At 45.9% G+C, this 26,582-nt stretch overlaps 1 protein-coding gene across 1 annotated transcript in view; it reads right to left on the bottom strand.

Moving 5' to 3' along the window:
- The window catches only part of PPP1R14C (protein phosphatase 1 regulatory inhibitor subunit 14C), a 51,456-nt gene extending 34,111 nt beyond the window's left edge, over positions 1–17,345 (bottom strand). The window contains exon 1 of the mRNA XM_035322018.1: positions 16,999–17,345. Coding sequence (XP_035177909.1) covers positions 16,999–17,277 — 279 coding nt within the window. The 5' untranslated portion in view covers positions 17,278–17,345. The remainder of the gene's footprint in view (positions 1–16,998) is intronic.
- Between the last annotated feature and the right edge of the window lie 9,237 nt (positions 17,346–26,582).

Genomic DNA, 26,582 nt, shown 5'->3' with positions numbered 1-26,582 from the left:
GTTCACAGCTTCCAAACTACAAGGAAGACTCAACCTACACAGAGGAACAAGTGAGAGTAAATTAAAGTTGCAGTTTAGAATTACTCATCCCCTGGTAAGCACAGCTTGATGGCTTGTGTTACATACATGTTCAACCTGGCAATCTGGCTCAGGTGATAGAGTTGTTTTGAGCGCTGAGCCTAAGTTTTACATCAAAGCAACTTTACATTGCCCAAGCAGTCAAGGCAGTGGTATCTTTCTTCTATTACTTTTTTTTTTTTTTTTTTTTTTCCATAAGAAACTATGCTGGCCTTCTTTTAATGCTTAGCAAGTCAGCTTTGGCTCACGCCTTGCTCCCAGTGAGCTCAGACCACATGAGAAGTGCACCAAGTACCTTGGTGCTCCACTCCCAGCCTATTTGGAACTACAGGCAAATCCCCCAGTGCTGCTTACTTGCGGGCTGGTGCTCTTCCACCTTTTGATGATTACAGCTCTTTGATTAGAACCCTACAGCAACTTCAGTCATTTGATGCTTTCCCACAGTATCTTCCTCCCTGCCCCCTCAAAACATGCCCCAAGGACAAACAAGTTCCCCCAGTTCACTGGGAAACAAGGAGCAGCTCAGCTTGCCGCAGCAGAAAGCTATGGGAATAAAACACCGGCAGTCCTAGCAACGGGCATATGTGACTGAAGTGCCTGGGCACACACTGCAATCTGCGCTGTTTACAAGTGCTCTGGGCCTAGCGACCTGGGTTAGTCCACCTGCTCTGCAGCTGGGTATGGTTTACGTGCAAGGCTTCCTGGTATGCAGAAGAAACATCCAACTGAACATCAAATTCATTCAAACACTGCAAGACTACTATTCAGGGCTTGCAAAAGTTTACCACTCACAGTTAAGTTTGTTCTGGCAGAGCTTCACATTTCGGAAAGAGGAATTACAGATAGCGAATAAAGGTCATCTTCCAATTAGATGGGAAAGACTAACAATCTTACAGTCACGTCTTCCCAAGGAGCACGTGTGACATTGGGCAAGTCACAATGTGATCATTTTCATCTCTGACGTGGATGAAATACTTAGCTAGCCCTCATTTCTGACGCTTTGTTCATTAACCTTTGAGCACTTGAGACTGACTGCACTTTAGAACTAATGCAATGTAAATATTTACCTGGGAATAATAAAATACTGTGAATAAGAGCTGAACTAAAGCTAACCTCAGTTTTAAAATCTGTCTTGAAGTTGCTTGACTGTCCTCAGTCACACAGCCATGATGTTACATTAACAGGCTTCTTCCTGTTTAATTGCGTATAATTTTTTTTGAGATGTGTGTTTAATACTGGCAGTTAAATGGATCATTAGGATTGGAAATGCCCATCTCTTTGGAGATGAATGGGATGGTGCAGGGAAAGTTTCTGTTTTCAAAGCTGCCATTAGCATGCTGATAGTTTTCTTTAAGGCACCATTAACACAGCAGCAGCCAAGGCTGGTTTACACTGCTGCAAAGAAACTACTATCCAACAAGTTTAATTCTTTTTCCCTCACCTACATGAATCTTTCCAGAAATCTCTGCAGGTCTGTTTGTACACTGTAGACTAGGAAGATGCAACAGGAGTCAGACGTTTCTGTACTTTCTTCTTCTGTGCTTGTCTGTCACTGCACTTCCATGACAAACTGATAGGAGGGGGCTGTATGGCTGACTTTTGGAGGAATGCTGGATCCAAATCAGCACTTGGGCTCTTACCATCTTTACTCTTTCACACCTCTGCCCAGCGCTCAGCCCCTTGCAGGACTGTGATCAGGGCTCCCATGTCAGGCAGGTCCATGCACCTCGCCTCCACACTGTGCTGCCAGGCCCTGGGATTTGCCTATCTCACCCTCAGTGCTGTCAGCCTGGTGCAAGCTGAATATTTCAGCATACCAAGCTGCTGCAATACATACAAATTAAGAGAAGAATTTTTGTTCCAGAAAGGGACATTTAAATGGGTTTCATGGCGGAACAAATGCACGTCCAAAATGAGCCTTCCCATAACAAGCAAATGAGTGGTGCAACACGCACCTTTCCCTTGGGGTGCTGTGGCTGCTCTGGCTGTGGTAGAACAGCTGGATCTGTATGGACACCTTTGAAACTCAGCTTCTAATGCATCGTGTACCCGCACATCAAAGCCTCTTCCAGAGCTAGAGACATCCCCGCAAGGCCAAACTTCTGACACTTGACCCCAACAGCCTTAAAAAACACCCAGAACTAAAAGTCTTTCATAGGAATATATCCCAAAGCATGCCACGTTCACAGGCAAGCCAGCCCCAGAAGCCAAACCAACCTCAGTGCAGGGCCCTGAGGACACCACCAGCCCTGCCCACACCCAGGCCAGGACCCCACGTCAGCCCAGGGCCGCCAGCCCCATCCCCAGCGAGGCCACAGCAGGGCCGGGCTCCAGCTGCCCACAGCCCGGTCCCACTGCAGGCCCACGTCCCGGCCTGGCTTTAGCCCATCCCCAGGGGTCGGGGTGCTGGGGCTGCCCCAGTGCTCCCAGTGCTCATAATGGGGCGGTGGCACAGGATGGGCTGCTGGGCCCTGCTGCGTACTGGCAGCCCGCATGGTACAGGTGCGAGACTGGCACATGTGGGAGCCTGCAACAAGGCCCAGGGCTGCTCAAGCCCTGCAGCAGCAGCACGGCTCTGTGAGACCACTGCATAACACAGGAAGCAAAAAGCAAGATGTCTCACCGAATACTGTATTTGCAGTCAGCCACAGAGGCAGGCTCCAGAAACACCTCCCAGCCAGCACTGCGGAAAAGGCCACGGGACTGCTGTCAACCTTTCTGCTTTCTTCACAGGCACACAGGTTTTCCTTCATTTGTCACCAACCAGCCCTCTAGGCAGCACTGCTGCTCCAGAGCCACGCTTTGGCCAGGAGTCGGCTTCAGCATCGCTGCTGCTCTACGCTGAGCCTTACAAGATGTGAGCGGGGAAGGCTTTAAATCGGGAGAGAAGAGCTCATGCTCCTTTTCTTCCAGCTTTCACTCTATTTCTCATTTCCAGCAGCATCTCAAACACTATGCTGGAACAATGCCAAGTGGGCATGTCTTTGCATATATGAATTCCCCTCATACAACGCACACACGCACGCTCTGCTTGCTGTTACTCTTCACTTCTCTGTACCTGACAGCAAGCAAGGACTCCACTCCTGCAGCAGCAGAACAGCTGTAAGGCAGCCGCTCTGGGCTCAGCTCCTCTGCGAGCCAGCCTGCCTTAACGCATGGATGGCTTCCCCTGCTTTGCCTTGTCTGTGTACCTTGTCTTTTGAGGGAAGAAATCCCCAGACTAGGTTTTAATCTAACCTTCTTGACATCAATTTGCTAACTGATCACTGGCAAAGCAGAGAAGCAGAAACTCAGATGAGTGCTAAAAGAAACAATCATTGGGGTTGGAGTCTCCATCAAAGACAAGCCAGTGTAGGAGGACAGTCAGACATGCTCTAGCTTCACTGCTTTTATGCCTAACGATGCAGCAGTGAAAATCAGAAGGGGAAAAAAAAATCTGCTTTTTCAAGGCATAGCCAGACAGGCAGCATTTCAGAAGCACATCTCTGTTCAGCACTGCGGAAGTAATTGCATGTATAGTTCAGGTTTTGCCTCCTCATAAAGGTTAAAAAAAAAAATCAAAGGATAAGAAAATGGTGATAGTCTGGAGTAAAAGCAGATGCCGTAACATGATGGTGAACAGGTCACTTTGAGACTAACGTTGAAAGACCACCACTTTCCAACACTAACTATTTGTACCATAGCTGGAGTGCTAAAATTAAACAAGTGTTAAGCTGGGCTCAGCGAGTGGAAAATTGCTTCTATTAAAAAATTTGCCTCATAACATTCCTCTCAGAGGCACAGGGTGCAGAAAATCAGCTCGTAACTGTCTATTATTCTGTTTTTACTACAGCGTGTACCTCAGACATTTGGACCTTGCATTTGCTGTTCCATGAAATGCCATCAATTATTTATCTCACTGAACATCTGTCAGCCCAGAAAAGTCTGAGAAGACCATTTCACCCGCTAGTGGTAAGCTTTGAGCAAGTTGGCAACTGCACAAGTGTCCCTAACGACACTTGCCCAGACCCCCTGCACAAAAAATTACCCAAATCAAATATTTTAAAAGCATTTGGGCACATCACTCCTTCAGCGTTAAATGTACAGATATCCTCATTTATCTGTAGGAAGGCCAGCAGCTGTTGATAGTGATTGTAGTATTTCTCCCTTAATCTGTTTCCAGTGTTACTGCAGATTCCTCAGTATTTCTATTGCTTTAAACTTTATTCATAAAAAGTTTTCCTAAAATACAAAATTACAGTACCCACTTGTCCCAAAAGCAACCTCTAGAGCAAGGTAAGCCAACTTAAAACAGAAGCACTGTCAATCTCATTGTCCCTACAGTTCCTAACTTCAGGTGTTCCCTCTTCTTATACCTACAGTTTGAGCATTGCATCTTTAAAGTATAATAGAGAAGAGAAAAATAGAAGGGGACAAGGTGGATCAGGAACTTGAGGGAACAGGAAGAAAAATAACATACTGAAAAATTACTTGTATCAAATTGGCACCTTCTACAGACCATAGCTGCTGCCAGAAGCAAGCCAGCTTCTGCCCACATACCTAAACCCAAGGTACTCACTAGGGAACGAAATAACATGGCAAAACACAGAAAGGCAGGCAGGGCGCCAAAGACTCGCTATATTCATCCCACCATCTCTACCTTACTTTTACCTCTCCAGGCCCACCCAACTTTCCATTTTCTCCTTTGCTTCTCCAGTGCCTACCTGCCCGGCCCTGATAAGCCAACAGTTGGCTCAGGGACAGTGGATATCCTTCCACTGCCTACTTCACAGATGAACAAAAGCAAGCTTTAGAGGAGAGAGGAGTATATTTGCTCTCCCCTAGTAAAAGATGTGGCATTTAGGACTGAACAGAACTTGCTGACACTGCAGCGGAGAAATAGGTGGAGGAGAAGTGAGAAATTCTCTGTCTTCTCACAGCCCTATCAACAACTGCAGCCTTTGCACTTTCTAGGACGAGAGGTCCCAAAAGAGTTCCCAACCACTCCATTATCTCATGCACTTAAATTTTAGAGCGGTTCTCAAGGCAGGAAATATGCCCTTGTGGTATGCATTTAAGTGGGTAAATTACCCTAAGAGCCACAGGCAGTAAGAGTGGGGATGTAGCCAGCAGGTGGAGGTGTGGGCAAGACACAAGGTGGAGCAGCAAGTTACCTGGGCTTCATGCCATTGCTACTAAATTATGGAAAACAAGCACCACAAGAAATACAAGACCAAATGCCATAAGATTCTGAATTTTGGAAACTACAACTCATGGAGCTCATAACTGATGATAAAAGTCAAACCTCTGCTATGATAGCTGTAGCTCTCTATCTTCTCTATCACAACACCAAATAAAATAAATTGGTGAGAAGATGTGATCATAAGAATAAGATTTTAGGATGCCAAAATACCGTTTTGCTTTCCCCAAAAGAACTTCACTTTAACTACACAGTACATCAAGAATTCCATTCAGGCATAAGTTTAAAAAATAAAAATAAATAAACCTCTGCTCATTATGCAGAGAAAATAAAGAATCTTGCATTCTGCAACTGCAGTGTCATTAGTAACCACAAAGAAGGAACTGACATCCAGTCATGGTAAGGTTTAAACTTCATTTAGGCTTCTTGAGCACTAACATTGGTATTTTACTGTTTTCATAACTGAACTGTCAAAACAACTTCAACTTATCCAAAAATATCCATAACATGCTGATTAAGGAATTCTTGTCTAATTTGTGCATCTCTACAGAAGTCTAAAGGAACCACTAAAGTGTGAAGTTGCCAAGTGACGAAGAGGCATTGATCACAAAGTACATTGAGAGGAGTAAGAGAAGCATTCAGCACTTTCTAACCATACCCATGACACGGATCCAATCTCAGTGAAACATTTGTTGAAAATCAAGTGCTGTCTCCAAAGCAAATGCCTTGTATTCTTGATATAAAAATAGGACATGCTAAGTCTATGCATGGTTGTCACTTCTGTTAAACGGAACACTCCAAAGCAGTGTTGGAGGACGTCATGTTTTTTGTTCTCATCCACTTTCACACAAGGCAGAAGTAGTCAGATACTAGCAAATACATGTTGTACTCTAAATCACTGTTACACAGTCAGCCTTGGGCGGTGCAGTAAGTTAAGCCATCGGGAGCTTTCTAAATGGTGGTACTTTGAGCATTACACAGGTGGAATGATTCTCCACAGCCATCACAGGACATCCCCACCACTGCCTAATCCATAGTAGCAGGTCTGTCTCCGCTACAGAATAATGGGAGGCCAGCTGACTTCTCCCCTGCAATTTGTACATAACTGCATATATGAAGAATGCAATAGAGAGAAGTCAGCTAAACCCATACCGTGTTGTTGCACCACACAGAAGGTAATGGTGAACCAGAGGAACGGGAGAGAGGACTTCTCATCTAGGAACAAAAAGTGCGTGTAAGGGAAAGCCATGCTACATGGAAGCAAAGCTTGAATGTGCTCTGAGCTCCACAGCTAGACAACGCAGGGGGAACATGCAGGGCATTTTCTACAATCAAAGGTTACCACACTTCATCCTTGCATTTGAACATTAATAGGGCTTTACTTGGAACCATACTCCATGCTTGGAACTGCCTTTCTAGCCTATGTGAAGATCTGTATCCCTTTCTGAAGGAAATAAAACTCATACAGAGCTAGCTGAGGCTCCTAGGCACCGACCTAGCACTTCAGAGGAGCCCCAAGATTAATCAGCAATTTTCTCCTTCAGTCAGACCACAGTGGTGTCAAACTCTCCCAGCATGACCCCTGACAACCTAGGAACATCCTAGATGAAATCTGACTGATTGACTGCTTTCTTTTAAGAGTGAAGGTGAAAAAGACCCAAGGAAGAAAGTTTAAGAAAACATTTCAACCAAATAGGATCAACACCAGGTCTTTTGTGCTCTGGGAATTTAGGCTAAACAGCAGTGCAATTAAGCAGGTTTGCCTCTTGGGGCACTTCAGGGATTAATTACTCCATCAGGACGCTTGAGAGAACACAAGGAAAGAGCACGTGAGATAATGAGGCCTCTAAATAGCCCTCCTCACCCCAGCTTCAGCGGCCTTGCAGAAACCATCTGTTAGTTTCCAGTACTCATTTTCTCTACACTGAGAAATTGTGCATAAATTGTCTTCCACCATCAGATATACTGGATGGGTACATCGAGCATCAGACACAGTCATGGTCTTCTCACCACATTTTTGTCTGACCAGTCAGTTAAGGCCATATTGGTCAGAATAACAGATGGCGCTGAAAAAAGCGCCAGTATTTCTTCACTCAGAAGTATTAGGTCATGCCAGATTTGACATGGTAGACAAGAAGCCTGTCTTCTGGGGGGGGGGAACTGTTTTATTGAGTGGAACCGAAACAAGTGTTCTCACATTTCACAGAATCCAGGAGCAACGCAATCCAGTTGCAGAAATTCAGTTGGCAAGAGACGTGGAGAGCTTTCCGTATTCCTTCAAGTGGTGGCTGGGCACAGCAGTGTCCTCTGCACCGTGATGGCTGCTAGACCTCCCTCTGCCTCCCCGCAGACACTAATTTTGAGCAGAAGATGAGCCAGGGCCTTGCTGTTGATGCATTTTGGCCCTAGTCCACCAGCATCAAGAGACAACAGCAGTTGTAACATGTACCAAAGCCGGCACTCCTCTTCCCCAGGGGCCAGAGACATCGGTTAGCTCCCCGGGCAAGTCCCCAGACTGCCAAAGATAGAGCACTGCCTGAGGAATCTTTACAATGAATTTGTTAAACTGTTTCAGATCCAGGGAGTGGAATAATCTGCTGTGACTAGCCCGCCCGGGACAACAAACCCCAGGAGAAGGGAGCCAGAGACTGTGTTGGTCCACTGTGTGATCCTGCTGTTCCTTCTGACTGCCAGCTCCCAAAAATGTATTTTGGCACGGGGCCCTGCCTTCTTCTACTTGCTACATTCAAACTACTACTTGCTACATGCAAACTACTAACCCAGAGTAAGAGCTAAAAAAAGAGTCATGACATAAAACGTTTCAAGTGGAAATCTAGCAGGAAATTAAAGAAAATGACCAGAAAGAAGAGTTCAGAGGCCTACTGAAAAGGAGGCAAAGGAGAGAGGTTTGAGGTGTTTTCCTTTATAGAAGTGGTCCTAGAAGCCTCCACTGCAGGCAGCCTGAGACAAGGCAGACTCCAGATAACAAAGAGAAGGATTGGCCTTGCTTCCTCATCTTGGCGTATTTGGTGGTCAGAATTACTTCAAGACACTACAGAAAAACTCCTCCACAAGAGGTTGGTCTTGACAAGCGAATAGCAGGTGGATACCTACAAGCAAGTCAACTGCTACTAGTGTGTTTAGCTAAAGGTTTAAGCTCGTACTGCAGGGACAGCTGGAGTAAGGGCTGGGGTGTCTCTGGCAGCCAGTCAGCAACTTCCCGCCTGCACAACTCCCCACAGTAGTTTCTGCACTCCGAGAGGAGTCGTTTTGAATGTTAAGAGGAGGAATTCAACCACAAACCAAGCTTAGGAAGTTTTGTTAGTTTTCTTGGAAAGAAGACTAGGCAGGTTTGCCTCAGTGCACCTGAAACTGGAAATACACAGCTCGACAAAAGCTCCAAAACAGTACAATTACTAGCAGCACGACAAAGCCAAGAAGAACCAAGAGTTCATTCCAGAACATCTGGAGCTCTTTTCTGACATAAATTGCAATATGTGTTTCGGGTATTATCTTTCAAAATGTAAAGCAACCAATCACAAAAGCTCAAGGAATTCCCTGTGCTTAAAGTAAATGTGTCAAAATGTTATAATCAGTCACCTAAAGTAGAACAAATCATTTGTACCACGCTAGAGTCAATTCATATATATATTTCAAAGAAGGCATCCTTCAAGTGCTGAAATAAGATAGGATCTTGAGCAGTTAACATCACATATTTTCCAAGTATTGCTAAATTATTTCTATGAAATATTAGTGAGCACATTTCTCCTGCAGTCTGCAGACATCTAGTCAAGAGGCAGATTCTGTTGTAAGGTAATAAGTGGTCTACAGCAGAGTCACTGCCTCAATACTTCTGCCCCTCTCCTGTGGCCATCACTTGACCCTCATGATGCTCAGAGTAAGGACATGATAAAGTACATTTACAATCTGTTTAAACTTTACCCCTGAGTGAGAATCTAGACAAGATGCCAAGCAAGCACAAGACTTTTGTCTATGGCCTTCTATAATTTATGACAGAAGTGAGAAAAACCTGAGTGCCTGACAGGTATACTTATGAACTTACGAAATCATCTGGAAAGAAACATCATATAACTGAGTTGCTCCGTTACAAAATGGTATCAAATGCAAAGAGCTTATCTATAAATGAGAAAGCAGACTCTCTGATCCAGGAGATCCTTCCCAATTCTGCGTTCTATAAAGTAATCCTATTAAGACAGTCTGATACAAGGTTTTTCATTAGGCTTTCACTGTGCCATCATTTGTATTTATCACGTCCAACACACGGGACTGAAGCGTGTGATCCCATTGTTAGCACCGCACTCAGAATGTTCTCCATCCAAAAGTCGTGTCACCTGTAGCCTAGCTCCCACTGCACAAGCTAGCCATTTAGACACTTGCCATTACATCTCTTCAAAAAGTGCTGTCTTTTGTGCTAGATTTGCTCCACGTACATATTATACATTGAATTAGTTAAGCTATCAACATTCTAATAATTAAAGATCTATAGTACACATAATTTTTCTCTAGGTTCAGATCTACTAGATCTGCACTACTGATAAATATCACATATATTAAAAAGATACAAGATGCCTTCTGGGGCTGTGATCCGTGTGTTCCTTGAAAACAGTTTAAGATACTGTGTTGAACTGGTTCCTAGAATAGATACCATGCTCCTTCAGGGGAAAAAAACAAGGTAACAGTTCTGCTATTCAAATGTGAGCCTCTAGAATTAAACACTTATCACTTCAAAGAAGATTTGATTTGTTTCAGTGTGCACCTCTGCCCAAACTGTTCTTCGTTCCAAGAAGATCTTTAACGCACTAAATTTATTCTACCTTTGAAATACAGTCATACTGCTGCTGTACAGACTGCATAAAATTAAGATTTTATCCTCTCCCCCCAGCCCCCCCCTTTTCTCCAACATTAATAACTTCTGGAAATCTTGATTCAGATAATTCCATGTGTCACGCTGGGGGGCAGCAAAAGAAACTGCCAATGTTTTAGGACAGGCAGCCAAATGTTGCAGTGACATAGATGGATGGCCATGTCTAACCTACTCAATTTGTGCTGTCAAACAGAAGTTTCTGGAGTTAGATAGAAGGAAGGAAAATAAAAAGAGAAGGGAAAAATGAGAACTTAGTCTTCTTATACTGCAGGCAAGACACAAGGCTGCTGGAAGAATGGATTGATGTTGCTGCTGCTTTATCACCTGTGGTGACAAGAGACAAGGTGACCATAACTCAGACTGAATCAGGTTAGAGATGTGATAGCCTATTTTTTCACAAGCATTTCCTGTAATCCCAGAGAACTGCTTCACGCACATTATATATAGTAGCATGCACTACAAAACTGCCCAGGGTTTTCTTGGTTGGATATGGGGACAGGTACAGTGCCTTTTCAAGTGGATGGACGTCACCTAATCTAAAGGAAGAGCTACAAGAATGCGTGGATCAACAGAGAATTAGTTAAGGCAGACAACCCTAATTCCATAAGTACTGCAATAGTTAAGTTCTACGTCAAGTAGAACATCTTTTTATTTAGATATGACACCTACTTAGAAACATTCACTATGCCTTTTAACAGGAGGCAGACGTGCCATGAAAGACGAATCTTTCTCACTTAAACAGGGCTATTTTTGTTTCAGGCACTGGGTTTTATAGCAATTTAGATCAGCTCTAAACATGCAAAGCTGTGAGAATAATGGGGGAGACCCTCTTCCTTCCTGCCCTGCCAGAGTACAGGGGCACGAGGCAGTGCAACGAGTCCCACGTCCTGCAACAAAGCTCAAAGTAACCAGCTCCCAGCTATCTGGGGACAGATCATCCATGCTGTAGTTTGTGCTGCAAGTACAGGCACATTCAGGGTAGACTCAAGTCCAAAAGCAAAAGCCTGTGATGAATCTGAGCAGGAGAAAAGGGTAGGTAAATGATCTGCCCCCTCCCCACTTCAGCTGTTTGTTCGCTGCATTATTTGTAGCAGTTTACAATTTATTTTTTATTTTTAAATCCACAGTTTTTCCATGTTCTCTTCCACCCCCTCCGCAGTCCCCACCCTGGTTACCGTGGATAATCAAGCACTGAGTGTATGTAAAGCAATTTGCCTAAAGGCATAAGAGGCTGTTGCCACCACGGTTGGAAGATACTGTTTTTAAGAAGTGCAATTATGAAAGGTGATGTAAGCAATCAATTATTTCTTTGCTTCGTCATAAAACCACCACACCTACCCCTTCGGCAAAGAGACCAGTTCAATCTTGAACAGAGAGGGAAAGGACAAAGCTTGATATGGAATAGCTGGTGGAAGATTAAGATTTACGTTGTAAAGCTTCTAAATTACAAGTCAAAAAATATTGCTGCTACTTCAGATCAAACAATGAACCATGACATTCAGGCTATACAAAGCTCAAGTGGTTTGAAAAATAGTTTTCCTGGACTCCTTGAGATGTAGCAAAAATTTTGCATTTAAAAAGGAGAAAGGTAGCTGAATGGTGGTACATTTCCTCCTAGATTAGGGTCTTCAGAACCTCAAATCAGAGCTTAAACTGCACATTTAGAGACAAAAGGCTCTGGCCTCACTGCCAGCAGGTGCTCGGCACCCTCGCAGGTACTTAAGCCCATTCCTTCTCTGAAAGCAGCAGCATGCATTTTACGAGTGTTGTTTTACAGCTGCAAGCATTTTATAGGCCATTTTGAGCTTTCTATTTTCTACTCTTGGGACTCTTCAAATACCTTTCCACGGTTGCTACGTGATTTGAGAAGCCTTTGCTATTCCGGTGTTGCCCCTATCCTTTGGAGGTCCCTGATGATAGCAACCCTTTGACCTGCTCTGGTTGTTGAGCAGCATCCCGCCCTCAAGAGAGTGCTCCACGGTCCATACTGCAGAGATCTGGCATCAGTAATAAGCGTCCAAATGAAACAACTCAAATACAACCAGAAACAGTCAGGCAATTTGATGAACCTCCAAGTAGTTTACTCCAATGCGTCTAGATTGCCATACTTGTTTTCCTGAAGAAATAAATCCTTTATTACACTTGTACTGACATGCTTCTTTTTAAAGAACAGCTCTAATTCTCTAATTCTCAGACCCCTCTCAGTCTCTTTCCACTTCGGATCCATTTAGCAATGAGTTCACACACAATTACCACTTGTGAAGTCTTTGTCCAAGTTAGAGGAAGTCTATTCAAAGAATCAGACAGTCAGCGAGCTTGTTGCCGTGCTGTTTTATTCAGTTGATTTCCTTACAAACACCTTTGCGAGAAATGAATAATACATTTCAAACGTTACCTCACAGTAGCCTGAAGAATAAGTTGTACCTGAGCGTACCATAAGGTCCACATTACTGAACGGCAGCCTCAGCAGCATACTAAGCAGGCTGTTTTGGAAACAACGCTGTGTTTTGGGGGAAAAAAAGAAAATAAAAATAAAGTGTTTGGCCCTTGTACTCAGTGTTCTTCCCAACCCGGAGCAAAACAGATCACCAGTAGCCATGGCAACTGCCTCAGCTACACAGGACCTGCGGGCACACCAAGCCACTGACCGCTGGCAGGATGGGCTGGAGGTGGTGGTCCATGCCGTGCAGGAGGGCGGTACGAATACAGTCCCAAGTGGCTGGGAAAGAAGCAGTTGCAGCTGAGTCCATCCACTCACAAAACTTGCCTGGGGTACCCTGTGCAGCATCTAGTAGTTCTGCATACGCAGCACTGCTCTTGTATCCATCTGCAACTGGATTCAGTACTGAAAATACACTTTGGAAAGAGTCAAGGCAGCTAATTCCTTCAGAGGTCACGGTTAAGTGACTAGCGCCCCTCTTGCAACAATCCGTCCTTCCCGGGAAGCCTGGCACGAGGCAGACAGCACACCTTCCCTGCTGCCCTCACGCCACCTTTCACACCCTGCCACCAGCTCTAAGACTGCAGCCAAAACATTTGTGTGACAGGAGGGGAGAGGGAAGGCCAGGAAGTTTCTGCTGTCGCGATCTAGCTCTTCAGCCTAGATAAGTGCCTTCCTCTTGTTTTCTCCCGTCTAGCACCAAGCAGTTCAAACTCAAGTGCCTACAGACCGACAGACTCCCCGACGCTCCGCTAGGCACAAGCTGCTGCTGTTAGCACATCCCAGCGGCTCCAGGAGAACAGCCAAAGAGGGTGCTCATCCACAGAGCACCCAGGGGAAGGGAGATTAGCCTGTACAGGAACAGACTTAAGGGCTCCCTTCCCTCCCATTCCCAGCCAATACCCTTTTTTTTTAAATGAACAGCGGCAATGTCTGGCCCTGCCAACATGAAATCCCTTACCCAGCGCAGGGCTTTACGCCACTCCGGTCCTTGCAGTCCCCACGTATCTGGAAGTGGAAGAGAATCCTATGTGACAACAACCCTCAGTTTGGCACAACCCTGGGTCTGGCATGGCTCTGTGCTCTGAAATAAAATGCTTGAGGGGCTTTTGTGGGCAGCTCTTCCAGTTGTTTTTGCTTGTGTTCTGAATTTTTAAACACAGAATCCCACAATAAGTGTATATTGCCCTGCAACAGAGAAGGCATAAGCTTGAGCATAATTTCCCTGTTGCTTCTAAACCAAGATCATATCCCAAGCACTGATATCCGTACATGATTAGACACACTCTCATAAAATAGCTGATTATCTCAACTATGCTCAGCAACAGCTCATATTAGAAGAAAAGTTTTCTCCAACTTTTAGAGTCCAAAATCTAAGGGCTCATTTGATTTGACCATCCATGTCTCTACATTAAAAAATGTTCAGCAACAAACCTATAGCACAGCAAAATCTTCCTTCATTGTTTATTAATGCTGTGTAAAGTCCATACATCTGTCCACCATGCTCTAATTCCACCAGCATTCTGCCATCTACAGCAAATGCTGCACTCAGGGGTAGGCAGTACACCTGAGCACAGTAATGTACTTGAGAAGTGGAATGGTTTCTGGGGTCAAATCTAGCAACTTTTTTCATATATAAAGCTGTACAAGCTTGGTAGGAGCGTACTCTGCAGATCGTATACCTGGAAAACCAGGCTGTCATCACTTACATTCTGACATACAAGTTGCAAATCATTAATAGTGATGATGCAAGCTGTGCTGTGCAGTGTTATGTAGCAATTCTTAACCAATAATGAGTTTAGGCCAAAACATGAAGCATCCATAGAGAAACTATTTTTAGAAACTAGACACGTAGTAAAGAGCAACACTGAAGTCAGTTCAAGTCCTGTGATTAAGGCACTGCATTTTCAATGCACTAATGTGAGACTGCATCCTCCTATGAATTTAGCATTCATATAAACCAAAGTGAACAGGTTATAAAACTTCATTTTTTCATGACAGCAGCTCCAGGAGCAAACAGCCAGACTGATGCTCACCTGAAGCGCTTGTCCTTAGTACGTCAGCCTGACAGATTCTGGGGCCAAATGAATCCTGCTTAAGAGTCTCTGGTCCCACTGAAGTTTACTGTCACGGAAATCCTTCACCATTCTGGTTGGTCTTTATCCCTAAAACCTGCTTCATGGGGAAGCAGCCTTTCTAAAGCTGATCTTTGGATGATGTACGTGTGGTCAGCATCAAAACCAGTCTCAAAGAGCTCTTTCTAAACTACATTCCCCCAGCTCCATTACCCAGTTTGGCATCTCATTTTTAAAACTAAAACCTGTACAGGTAAAACCAAGGTTCACTTGGAAAAGAACACAAGCAAACCTGTCTCCTTACTTCCCGACCTCGTCTCTCAAACCTTGTCACCGAGCCAAGACATATTCACGAGCACATAGCTGACTTAACTTGCAGGTACTTGAGAGGCTACAAATACATGTCTAGCTTTGAATAAAGGCAGTCTTTCTGTAGGTGTCCACCTACTGATAGATCTTGGCATAATTCAGTAGAAAACATTATTTAAAAGGAAAATAAAAGTGGGTAGGCACTACATGTACTCAGCCCCACAAAGAGATGCCCAGGTCTTTTTGCAGCCTTTCAGTATATGGCACTGCAAGCGTCCTCTATTTCCTGATTTCTGTTCTTCCCAGGAATGGTGTGCATTGCTCTTCAGAAGAGGCTAACACCAGCCAGCTCTTTCAGACTTCGAAATTGTATGGCTATTTCTGACATTCCAGAAGACTTCAGGCTGTTTCAGAACTTAAGCGTCATGACATCAAGGAAGTCGGTGGATCTTCCACAGGGGTTGAAGCGAGCAGTCCCCACACTGCCCCCCAACTGCCGACAGGCAAAAGTTACCAACTCTGCCTAGGTGATTATGTTTCAGCATGAGAGCTGTATCTGTAAAGCTAGAAGTAATTCAGGCAGATTCAAGCAAAGCATCTTACATTAAATTGCTATTGTCTTTATTCGCTACACACAACATGCATCTTCAGCCTAATGTTGATAGCAAGTTAATTACTTGACCTTTTCACTGCTGCCATCAGTGTGACATTGGATGGAGTTCCAGCACAACAGCAAAGAGCCGACGACCTACACATTTTGCCCTCAACCTTCAAGGCTAAAAACATTTTCACCTGTTTGCTGTTTTCACCAGCAAATCATCAAAGAAAGCTCCTTTTATGCAGTCATATACAGTCCCCATCTCAATGGAGAGCCCCCCTTCTAACGCAGACCTCCTTCTGTTTCAGTCACTGGTGGCACCTATGATAAGGAAAAGACTAGAGGATTTGTTCCTCAAGTGTTTCCACGCAGCAAGCCAGTTATTTGAATACTGTAAAGAGCAGCAGTAACTCCTTCAGACCTTGGTTTGGTCCCACGTACGACACGTTTTTTTGCATAAAGACCAACTCCACCTATATGTCAAAAGCACACAACACATTGCCCAAACAGGCCTCGGGGTTACAGCAACGTGAGTCAAACAGAGGCAATAGGTGCAGCAAGCCAGCTACTGGCCACGTTACCGCTTCATGCGAACACAAGTCCATCAGCTCCTGCAGACCGATTTAAGCACTTCTGGCCCCAAGGAAATCCTCACAGCCTACAGGTTACACAGCCTAATAAACCAGGAGGCTGCAGAGGCAAGTCGCACCAAGACGAAGAGCAGCAGCTGCTTATTTTTAACTCATCTATACCCTTCCTTCCCTCAGTTCACAGACATAAATAGTTAAGGAGGCTTTAACTCGTCACGTGCGCATTTTTGATGAGGGTAAGTCAATTTCTGGCAGATTTGCTGATAAACTGGTTCTGAGATAAAAGGGACTTATCTAGGCATTTATTTGGGGTACGTGCACACTGGCTACCGAGGCCTGCTTACTTCGGGCTCCCCGAGCACCCCGGGGGCCTGCCGAGCCCGTCCCTGCGGGGCGAGCCGCGGGGCGAGCCGCGGGCTCCGGGGATGTCGGAGCTGCCAGATTCGCCTGCGGCTCCACCAAGCCCCGCTCCGGCTGGCTTTATTTAACGAAGGTGGGTGAGATCAGCCGGTGGCAAAGGCGGGCGCGACCCTCCGTGCGGACTGAGCACCTTGATCCTTTACAACAGCAAATACCGGGGGTGATACCACGGGGACCAGAAGGTTACGCTGCTGATGGAGCTCTGTCAAGGCGAAGCACCGGCGGCTCCTCGCCTCGCCGCACCAGACACCAGCCCTAATTCCCCTGCATAACGCCGACAGCCCCCCGTCCGCCTGCCCCCCGCAGAAGCGCACAGACTCCGGCAGCGCTCCGGCAGCCCCCCAAGCCCCGCCGCCCACCCCCGGCACCCCCAAACCCCGGGGAGCCCCCCCGGGAGCGGAGCCCGGCCCGGGTCGCCCCGCACCTCGCAGCCGTAGAGCTGCCCCAGCTGCTCCACGATCCACTCCTCCAGCACCAGCCGCTTCCGCAGCTCCTTCCGATCGTACTTCACCGTCACCTTCCCCTGCTGGTGCCGCCGCTGCTGGACCTGTGCCGCCGCCGCCACCGCCTCCTCCCGCGAGGAGCCGCCGCCACCTCCACCGCCGCCACCTCCACCGCCGCCACCGCGGGGGCTCTGGAAGAAGACGCGGCCCCCGCCGCCGCCGCCCGCCGCCGCCTCGCTGCCCCCGGTCGCCACCGACATGCTCCGCTCCGCTCCGCTCCGCCGAGCCCAGCCCAGCCCAGCCCAGCCCCAGCGAGCCGCTACCGCCGGGCCGCCGCCGGTGGCGCGTCTGCCTGGCTCCCCCGCACCTGCCGTTTAAAGGCGGGCATGGCGCGGCGCCTCGGCCGGCCCCGCCGCGGGGAGGGAGGGGAGGAAGGAGGGATGTGCCCCAACCGGGGCGGGGACAGCGCCGCCGCCGAGGGGCGGCACGGCTCGGCTCGGCTCGGCTCGGCTCGGCTCGGGTTGGCGTGGCCCGCCCGGCTCCGAGCCCGGGGCCGGGCCGCTGCCGCCCTCTGGTCGTCCTCTTCGGCGGGGGAAGGCGGCTTTGGGCTTCCCTGGAGTGCGGGGGTACGAAAATGGGGTGTGGGCGCCGAGTGATTTCAGGGCCATGAGGCCGAGTGGCGAGTGTGTCAGGGTGGTCTGACAGCCGGCCCCTGGGGTCTGCGGGGGCACTGTGAGACCCCCAGTGGCCCACCAGCCGCACCAAGAAGTGACTGGGACCCGAGCAGGCAGCCCACCTCACACAGGAGCCAGACTCCTTAGCAAAGAGGCTTCCCTGTGATGAGGGGCAGTAGCCAAGCCCCCGTGCACATGGGCCTGGCGCTGGAAGCACCCGCTGCCCCAGAGCTCAGGCAGGGCTGTGAGGGGCATGTCCTGCTGTGCTGACCACACATGGAATCATTAAGGTTGGAAAAGACCTCCAAGATCATATGGCCCAACCACCCCCTACCACCAATGTCACCCACTAAACCATGTCCTCAAGCACCATGCCCAACCTTTCTATAAATCCCCCAGGGACGGTGACTCCACCACCTCCCTGGGCAACCCATCCCAATGCCTGACTGCTCGTTCTGAGAAGAAATGTCTCCTCATTTCCAACCTGAATCTCCCCTGGCACAACTTGAGGCCATTCCCTCTAGTCCTATCACTAATTATCTGCAAGAAGAGGCCGACCCCCAGCTCCCCACACCTTCCTTTCAGGTAGCTGCAGAGAGCAGTAAGACCTCCCCTGAGCCTCCTCTCCTCCATACTAAACAACCCCAGCTCCTTTGGCCGCTCCTCACAGGACTTGTGCTCCAGGCCCTTCACCAGCACAGGGAGAATGTCTTGGGTCGGAGGGGAAGGGGATCACGGTCATGACCACCACTCCTGCTGCAGCCAGATCTCTATTGCCACTCAGCATGCCCATATGCTGCCCGCCGTGTTTCAGCCTCCACAGCTCTCTGCGTTGGGCAACACCGCTGAGCACGAGGCTAGCATGAGGCATCTGAGCCTCATCAGGCTGCTTAGGTGAAACCCAGCTTGCGCTGCTAAAGAGATCATAATCTAATATGATCAAGAGATAAAATCTCATTATTGGGCTTAAATACTATGATAGCTTTCAGATTGTCATCTGAAAAAAAGCCAGTTCTTCAAAGCAAAGCATATAAAGTTAAGCTCCTTATGTGTATTTAGGCACCACATGATTTTCAGAGATACTGAGCAACCGCAGCTGGGCATCAAGGGATGATGGTTGGAGCTTGGGCCACAGGCAGAGCTTGAGAGAGTGCCACATCCCACAGGTCTGACTCGGTGCAGGGTGTCTGCCCTGTCTTCTGCCATGACCCAGGCAAACCCAGGCTTCAGCTGCGGCTGCGTGGTGCTGCCTGGCTTTTATAAATCTGGGCTTGGGTAAACACAGTAAGAAAATACCATTTTCAACAGCTTGTTCTTAGAGAAACCAAAAAGATGCAGAGGACTTTTTGAAAGAGGGCAGTGGCTGCCTTTTAAGCTTGTGTGTTTGGAGTGGCCTGTAATTTGGGCCTTCGGCTCTGCGTGTCATCTTGGAAGCCTGGTCCTGAGGTTCTGAACCACAAAACTTGAAACTTTCCTCTTCAGAGCAGAAACACTTTCATCTTTATGGACTGACTTTGTTCTCAGCTGCTAGAATTCACTGTAGTTCAGTCGTTTTCTGAGAAAAAAAAAAAAAAAAAAAAAAAACGGATTTGTGCAAAAGGTGGTAAACACTGCATTTGAGATATTTTAAAGCCATAGTAAGAATCCTACTTGCTTTTCTATGAGATATAAAGCAAGAATACCCAAATTGTTGCCATAATAGAATATTTTCTGGACCTAAATCTCCAGGCATTAGGCCTGGTTGGAAAATACTGAGATTTTTTGTTCCCGGGTGCAGCAAATATCAGGTGTACAGGTGGTGGAGTCGTGAATACTGGGTGTACAGATGGCTAGCACATTCTTATTGACTCTGAGTGTGAGAATCCACAAAGTCTTAGCTGAAGGACTTTTACAATACTATTATTAATAGGATATAAAAATCACTGAAGACAGTTAAAAGCTGTCATCCACTATTCTAACAGCACTTCCACAGCACTCTTAAAGTAGAAAATGAGGTAGCGGGGATGCAAAAGCATGTCCTTAGAGGTTATCATTTCAAAATTACAGTTCTAACATAATGCGTAGTGGTTGGTAAATGTGGGTGGATGAGAAGCTGGTAGAACTGCCAGCATTGTCATAAGGCAGTTTTATGTGCCACTGGTTTTTCATTCAGTTTGTAAAGAAAGTGCATTCCTCAGGAAGCCAGGGCAAAAAGCACTGCCAAGAATCTTTCCTGAAACAATTTAGTTTCATATGAAAGAAAGATCTAGTTGTTTAAAAGTCAAAGTTGAACAAAAATGGTAAGATCTGTTAACATCCTGGGAATGAGCCATGCAACCCTGTGTGGGCACAATCTCTTCTCCTGAGTGTCTGGAGGTGTATGAGAGCATTTGTTGGAGTGAGAAGCTATGGAAGTTTCCTAGCAAATTCTTCTAAATACCCTCATGGGACTGTAAGTGGTTATGCCCTTAAGAAAGACAAGAGTTAATGTGGCAGAGAAAGGAAGAATCCTTCCCAACCCTTCAGCCCCGGTTTCAGAGCTACTTCTAGAAATGGATTCAGGACATAAGAGATGAGGCTTCACAAATGAGCATCTTCCTGCAGCTAAATCATAATCATGATGCTGCATTTCATCTGAAGCTAATGGCTGATCAATAAAACTGATGGGAAGCTAAAATACAGTGCCTTTGAAATACTGGGCTTTTTCAGTGCGATCATGTCCAGGTCTCTCACACAAGAGCACTGGGTGAAATGCAGTGAGTGTTGTAGTGAGTGAGAGGCCCGAGGTCAGTGAAGAACAGACAAAGTGAATTAGGAAACACCAAAGGCAGAGGAACAGTTGCATCACCTGCACTTCCCTGTTTCTTTCCCAAAAGGTGGATATGGGAATCTCCGTAAAAATGTAAGCCGCGTGACGCTGTAGCCACTTCCCATGCACGTATTGCATGGCCCTAACCTGTTTACAGTCAAAGAAAGCATGTAAGAATAGCCAAATTAACCTTTCAGGAGGCTTATGCCGTGATCTTTCAGGGTTCAAGACTCTGACCATTAACTGTCTCTTCACCTGCAGTAACCCCATTTGACAGCAGGTTTATTCCCTTCCTAAACAGCTGACACTTCTCTCAGCGCTGGCCACCAATGCCATTACTGACCCATTCCTGTGGCTAAAGGTTCTTCCCTAGGCAAGCTTGCTAATTAAGAAGCAAAGTTTAGGCTCGCTATCCTGAGTGATATCCTAAATTCACATTCCACATACATTCACATACAACCCCATTTTTCCTATGCCCCTCTCCACAAATTTTCCTTCCTGGGAGACTGCCCAAAGGAAAGACCCTTGCCTTTTGCCTCTTTTCTAAGAAAATTAAAAGAAATCAGAATTCTAGGGAATTAGAATTGAGCAGAAGATTCACAGGCTGACCATTAGCTGGAGATTTTTAGCAACCCAGAACTGTTTAAGCTGCAAAATACAGGCCAGTTGCTGATTTTATTTCCTTCTTGATATGCACATTAGCTTTTGTATGTTCTCAGAACATGGCAATTGCTTCATGCTTGTACTCCTTGGCTTGCTAACTAAATATTTGAGTTAGGAGTTGCCGGGGAATCTCCTGCGTATGTAATGATAGACTCCGTTATCTGTGCAGTGCTAGACTGCCTTTGTCTACCAGGTACCCTACCATTTAAGAGCTCTGCCTGCCATTTTTGCTGGTGAGCTCTGACACTTCGCTGCAGGCACAGTAGCACAGACCCAGGGCTTCTCTTTTCCATAATTATTGGAAATTTCCATCAAACAGATCGTCAGTCTTCTCCCCGCTGACTGCCTCTGAGAAGCCTGAAGGCACTTTCCCAAGTTACTTGATGGTATTCCCGTGCAAGAAAAATGTTTCCTCAATGATGAGCCTCGACACCCCACTTAGCTCAGAGGAGCCTTCACCCCTCAGGTGTGAGGACGGGGGACATACTCGTGCTCGTAGCCATCTTCCCCATCAATAAGCAAAATCATTTTAGGGGAACCCTGCGTTGTTCATGAACAATGCAGAACTGAGCGTTGATTTCAGCGCAGTGGGTGCCCATCTATGTCCCTCGGTTTAAAACTGCCATTTCTGTGTCTCCCACTTGAATTTAGCTTGGGGCTACAAGCTGTTAATGGGCTCTGTGTCTCTAAGTGATTTTCTACTTTCCATGTCCTAATTAATGCCCCTCCCTCTGACTGGTAACTTCCTCGGCTCCCCAGACGGGCTGTGATGTTGTTTTCATTTTCGATCACTTTTCATCTGTTTGTGATGTTGCACACTCCAAAGACACAGTGTTTGCGTTCATCTATCCTTCTCAGCACCGGACCTTTTGTTCTTGCAGCCGTCCTTTTATTGCTTCAAAAAAACTACTTTTTTAGTTTGTTTTGCCTTTATGAAAAAGCTCCTCAGAGTCTGCCTCTTACAAAAGCTGTCGCAGAGGGCTGCCTTTTCCTCTTTATCTTTTCTTTCAAGGCAGAGATCACTGGCTCATTGCTCGCCCCCCAGCTGCAAGACCTGTGGTCAAAGCAGTAATTCTGACACTCGTTGCTGACAGGCCAATGCCACACGGCAAACATTCCTTACGTTGGGGTGTCCTCTCTGGTCCCCCTTGGTTATGTTGTACCATGTTCATAGCCTGGGACTCTGAAATGAAACTTTGGAAGAGTGCTGCATTTCAAGAGGAGATCGGTGGGCACTTGTGAGTTACACAGGCACACCTACATGCAGGTACAAAGGTAAATGCTACATGAGGAGGGAGAAGGAAACACAAATTCGTACCTGTACACATATTATTTCCTAAAAAGTAAGCAGGCACAGTGACAACCCCTTTTTGCCTCAGAGATCTGAGCAGGGCATGTGAGTGCAGCCTCCCTTTCCCACGGCACCACTAGCACTCATCTCAGCAGTTTGTGTGGGACCCGTGTGCCATTCAGCTCCTGCTGCCCAAGCTCCCCCTGCACTGGTGGAGGGGAGGCAGGATGTCCTGTAGAGCAGGAGGTCTCTGTGGAGTTCGCAGAGGTTGGCAGTCTGCCTACTGCTGGGACTCTAAAAGCAGACAGAAATTCAGAGCACTCCCAAGTATCAGGTGCAACATCCCTGAGCATCTCTGGTGCATGCTGTTCAGTCACATTAGGACACGCAGGCTGTGCTGTGTCAGTAAAAAGAAGTATTTCATGCTGAGGATGGGTGGCAACTAAACGAGAAGTAGGTAACCTCTGTTTACTTTCACTTGCCCTCAATAACATCTGCAATTCCTGGTACAAATAATCCATGATTGTTCATCTGAGCGCTACCACCCAATCTGTCACTTTCATTTAGAACGATGTGGACAGCCTTCCTTTTTTCTGGAAGGGATTAGTGGGGAGGTAGGGGATCAATAAAGGAAAACATCTGAAAAAAAAAAAAAAAAAAGCAACAGCAAAATAAACCACGAAGCAGGGCTGGACAATTAACATCCCGTAGCCTCTAGTAATATTGATTGTTGTTCTGCCCTCGAGTCCTGCTGTGCTTACATGGAAGTGTTAACCCTTTGGTAAAATACAAAGGGAGAAATGAGTGACACAGATAAAGTGTTTGCATTAGTCCATGAAAAGAGACAACAAAAACACTAACAGAAAGTATGGGTTAGAGACCGAGACTCTCACACTGTCTAGAGTAATGTTATTCTGGATCAGCAGTCTCCCAGACCAGAACCTCCCACCTGTGCTCCACAGTCTGCTTCACTTGCACCCAAGAAATAGTGACAGATGATGATAATTTACTCTGCATAGCTTGGCCAACCTGTAGAAGAGGGATGAGGCATGTTTTACCATTTCGTTTGGCAATTAGCACTGAGTGATGGCACTTAGGATCTGGAAAAAACATGACTGCTAGTTGAGCAGAAAGCAATTACTTAGAAACTCAGGTGCCAATAGTGCCACTCTGCCTAATGTCCCCTCATACATGCACCCCAAAGCATTCTGCAGAAGAACGTATGCAGAGTGAGCCCCAAGACTGTCCAAAAACCAGGATGGATGTGTAGCTAAAACCTGGCACTGTTCTTGATCGTTGCGCCAGAATGGTATGCTGACCTTCACAAGTCCTTGGTTACCTCATTTGGGAAAGCAGGAATGATACTGGGCTGTTCAGCCTGGGAAGAGTCTGTGGTCTCTTTGGCTATAACGAGAGACATCGATAGCACAGAATTGTTAAAAGCAGTAAGTAATTGATGCCATCCTCATGCATGCTCTTTCAAGCTAAAAGCTATTTCGACGGAGGAAGCATAAACAGTCAAGTGGGCTTGTTGGTGAAAGCTATCAGCTACAGTCTGAGCAGAGAGCGAAATGAAGAGCCAAGCAGAACAAGCCCTGCTGCTCACGTGTCTTTTTGGATGATTTTTACAAGAGGACTTAACACACTTTTCTAACCTTGAGGGTATTCCAAGTCGCCACTCAGAATCCAGTAAATGAGGTGCAGGCATTAAAGAAAGGAGCTCAGCAGAATGTAGAGCAGCAACAGAACTAATAAATCACTTTGGCAGTATATAGCATACAACAGGATGCAATTCAATAAAAGAAATCCAAACACTCCACATTTGTCTGGAGTAATCAGCTGTGGAAATACGTGATTGGAAAAGGCAAATTTGACAGCACTTCCACCAACAAGGACCAACGGGATCTGGATTACAGACTGAACATGAGTTAGAAACACACTGTGGTGAAAAAAACCTACATCACATTGGGAAGTATAAAGAGAAATGTAATTTATATGAGTCATGAAGTAACTTTACTGTGCTAGATTCTGTTGGTAAGGCCTCTGTTAAGGAGTGCTAGACTCCAGGTGAGATTGGACCAATGTGGCAGAAACAGGAGAACCACATCTGGAACGATAAGATATCTAAAACATATGTCCTTTCTTTAATAACCTACAGGGAAAAACTAACAGAACTAGAAATATGTTGTTTAAAAAATGCGGAAGTGTCGATAAAGACGAGGGAAATAATGTGCTCTCGATCTCATGGGGTGAGCACAGGGAATAATGAGTTTAAACTGAAGCAAAAGAGATTTTGATTATACATGATGAACAATTTTCCAACAGCAATGATAGAGAAATGACAAAATACGCTGCCTAGGGAGGCTGTAGAATCCACATTTTCGGAGGTTTTTTTTCATGAAGAAAAAGGCAAGTATTTGTTGTTTCTTTATTTCTCTGCAGGGAGAGTTTATCCAGCCTGGCAGCAAGGAGATGAACCAGGAGCCTTTCCAGCTACTCTTGTCCTCACAAGCTCTGCAGGGCCAGGAGCAGGCTCCAGTGCTGGTACCCAGCCACTCCCCAAGCTGCCAGTGGTGTCCGCAACAGCTCAGCCACGTCCTGGGCACTGTCCTGAGGACCAAAGTTCCAAAGTTTGTCCCCAGCAGCCCCTATGGACAAGGCCATCACATTCAGGGGAAAAACTATTCAACCACACCATTGTACGGGCCCTCAGGGCCCAAGCACAGGTCGAGGCCCTGTTGCTTGCATAGATGTAGCCTGACAGTGCCCTCCGGTCCTAATTTCTGTGGGTATTTCTGTACCCACAAGCTTATATTAAAAATATAAGCTATTTTTAACAAGGAGAATCCAAAAGCTCTCTCAAAATATGAGCAATTCAAATGAATAAGCTTTTATGTGTACAATAACCATCCAGCTCTGGGCCATTCATGCGATTTTGCTGCACTTAGCAGCTCTGTATAAATAACATATGAAAAAGATATTCCACGTGTAAGCAGAAGATGTTCATAACTACCAAATAGTTATAATAATTCATTGCAGTATTACCAAGATGAAAGTCCCATTATCCTAAGTATTTTTTTACAAATCAGCAGCAAGAGGCAGTCCCTGCCCCAAACATTGCACAGTGTGATCTGAGACAACTGAGCGGAGGGTGGAAAGACATGATCATGTAAGCCATTTGGTTCCAAAAAAGATTTTTCTTATAGAGTAAAAATGAGATTGTCTGTAGCCATTTTCAATATGAGGCACAATTTAGCATTTCCTCCCCCACTTACTTTTAAGTCAATTTTCAGAATTGGATCTTCTTGCACAAATACACATATTGGTTAATCTGTTAAATGCTTGTCTAGGTTGTTTCCATTTATGAGGCTTCAAAGAACTGGGTAGTATGGAGATGATTTAGGAGCTTTTACCTACAGATATTGACCTACATTTACATTTCTCATTGTAATGGGAGGAGAGTGAAACATTGTCTGGTTCTACAAACACAAATTATTCTTTTTCAAGCTGTAGTCAAATTCAAGTTCAAGTTCTGGCCTTCTGGCCCTGAACTTTCCTAAGCACCACCACGACTTTGCATATCTGCACTACATAAAACTGTTTCCTAAAGTGACATTCAGAGAAGTGTTGCAAAATGGTCCCACATATTTCCTGCAATGGTGACAATACCATCCACATCAGTGTTAGTTTCTTTTGCTTTCAAATCACCATAAGAAGAGCACCACAGGCATGAGCTAGTTAGTAACCTCTTAGTGCACTGACCTGTTTGCTGTTCACAGGAGGGGTAGTCAATATATTAGCTTTAGATAGGGTACCATTAGTAATCTATACATGAATTTTGTTGCATAGCCAATCTCCATCCATCCCACAAACTGCAGATGCCCCTCCATCACGTACTACTACGTAAAAAGATGAGTTATGGAAAAAGACATCAATCCTATTTATAAATCCTATGTGGTGTGAAAGGCGTGGTATTGAGGTATGTTTATAATATTGTACAATTTTAAACTGGCTAACGTCAAATTAACTGTTCTGTTTGTTTGGTTGTTTGTTTTTAGGGCATTTCTAATGATTCCTACTGTATGATCCTAAACCCCTCTGTGCTGAGTCTCAAAAACTCAGTAAATTGACTTCAGAAAGAAGCCTTGG

Source organism: Oxyura jamaicensis, chromosome 3 (assembly GCF_011077185.1).
Source record: "Oxyura jamaicensis isolate SHBP4307 breed ruddy duck chromosome 3, BPBGC_Ojam_1.0, whole genome shotgun sequence".
Taxonomy (NCBI): Eukaryota; Metazoa; Chordata; class Aves; order Anseriformes; family Anatidae; genus Oxyura; species Oxyura jamaicensis.
Note: the sequence above shows the minus strand (reverse complement) of the source record. Positions and strands in the feature narration are given on the sequence as shown.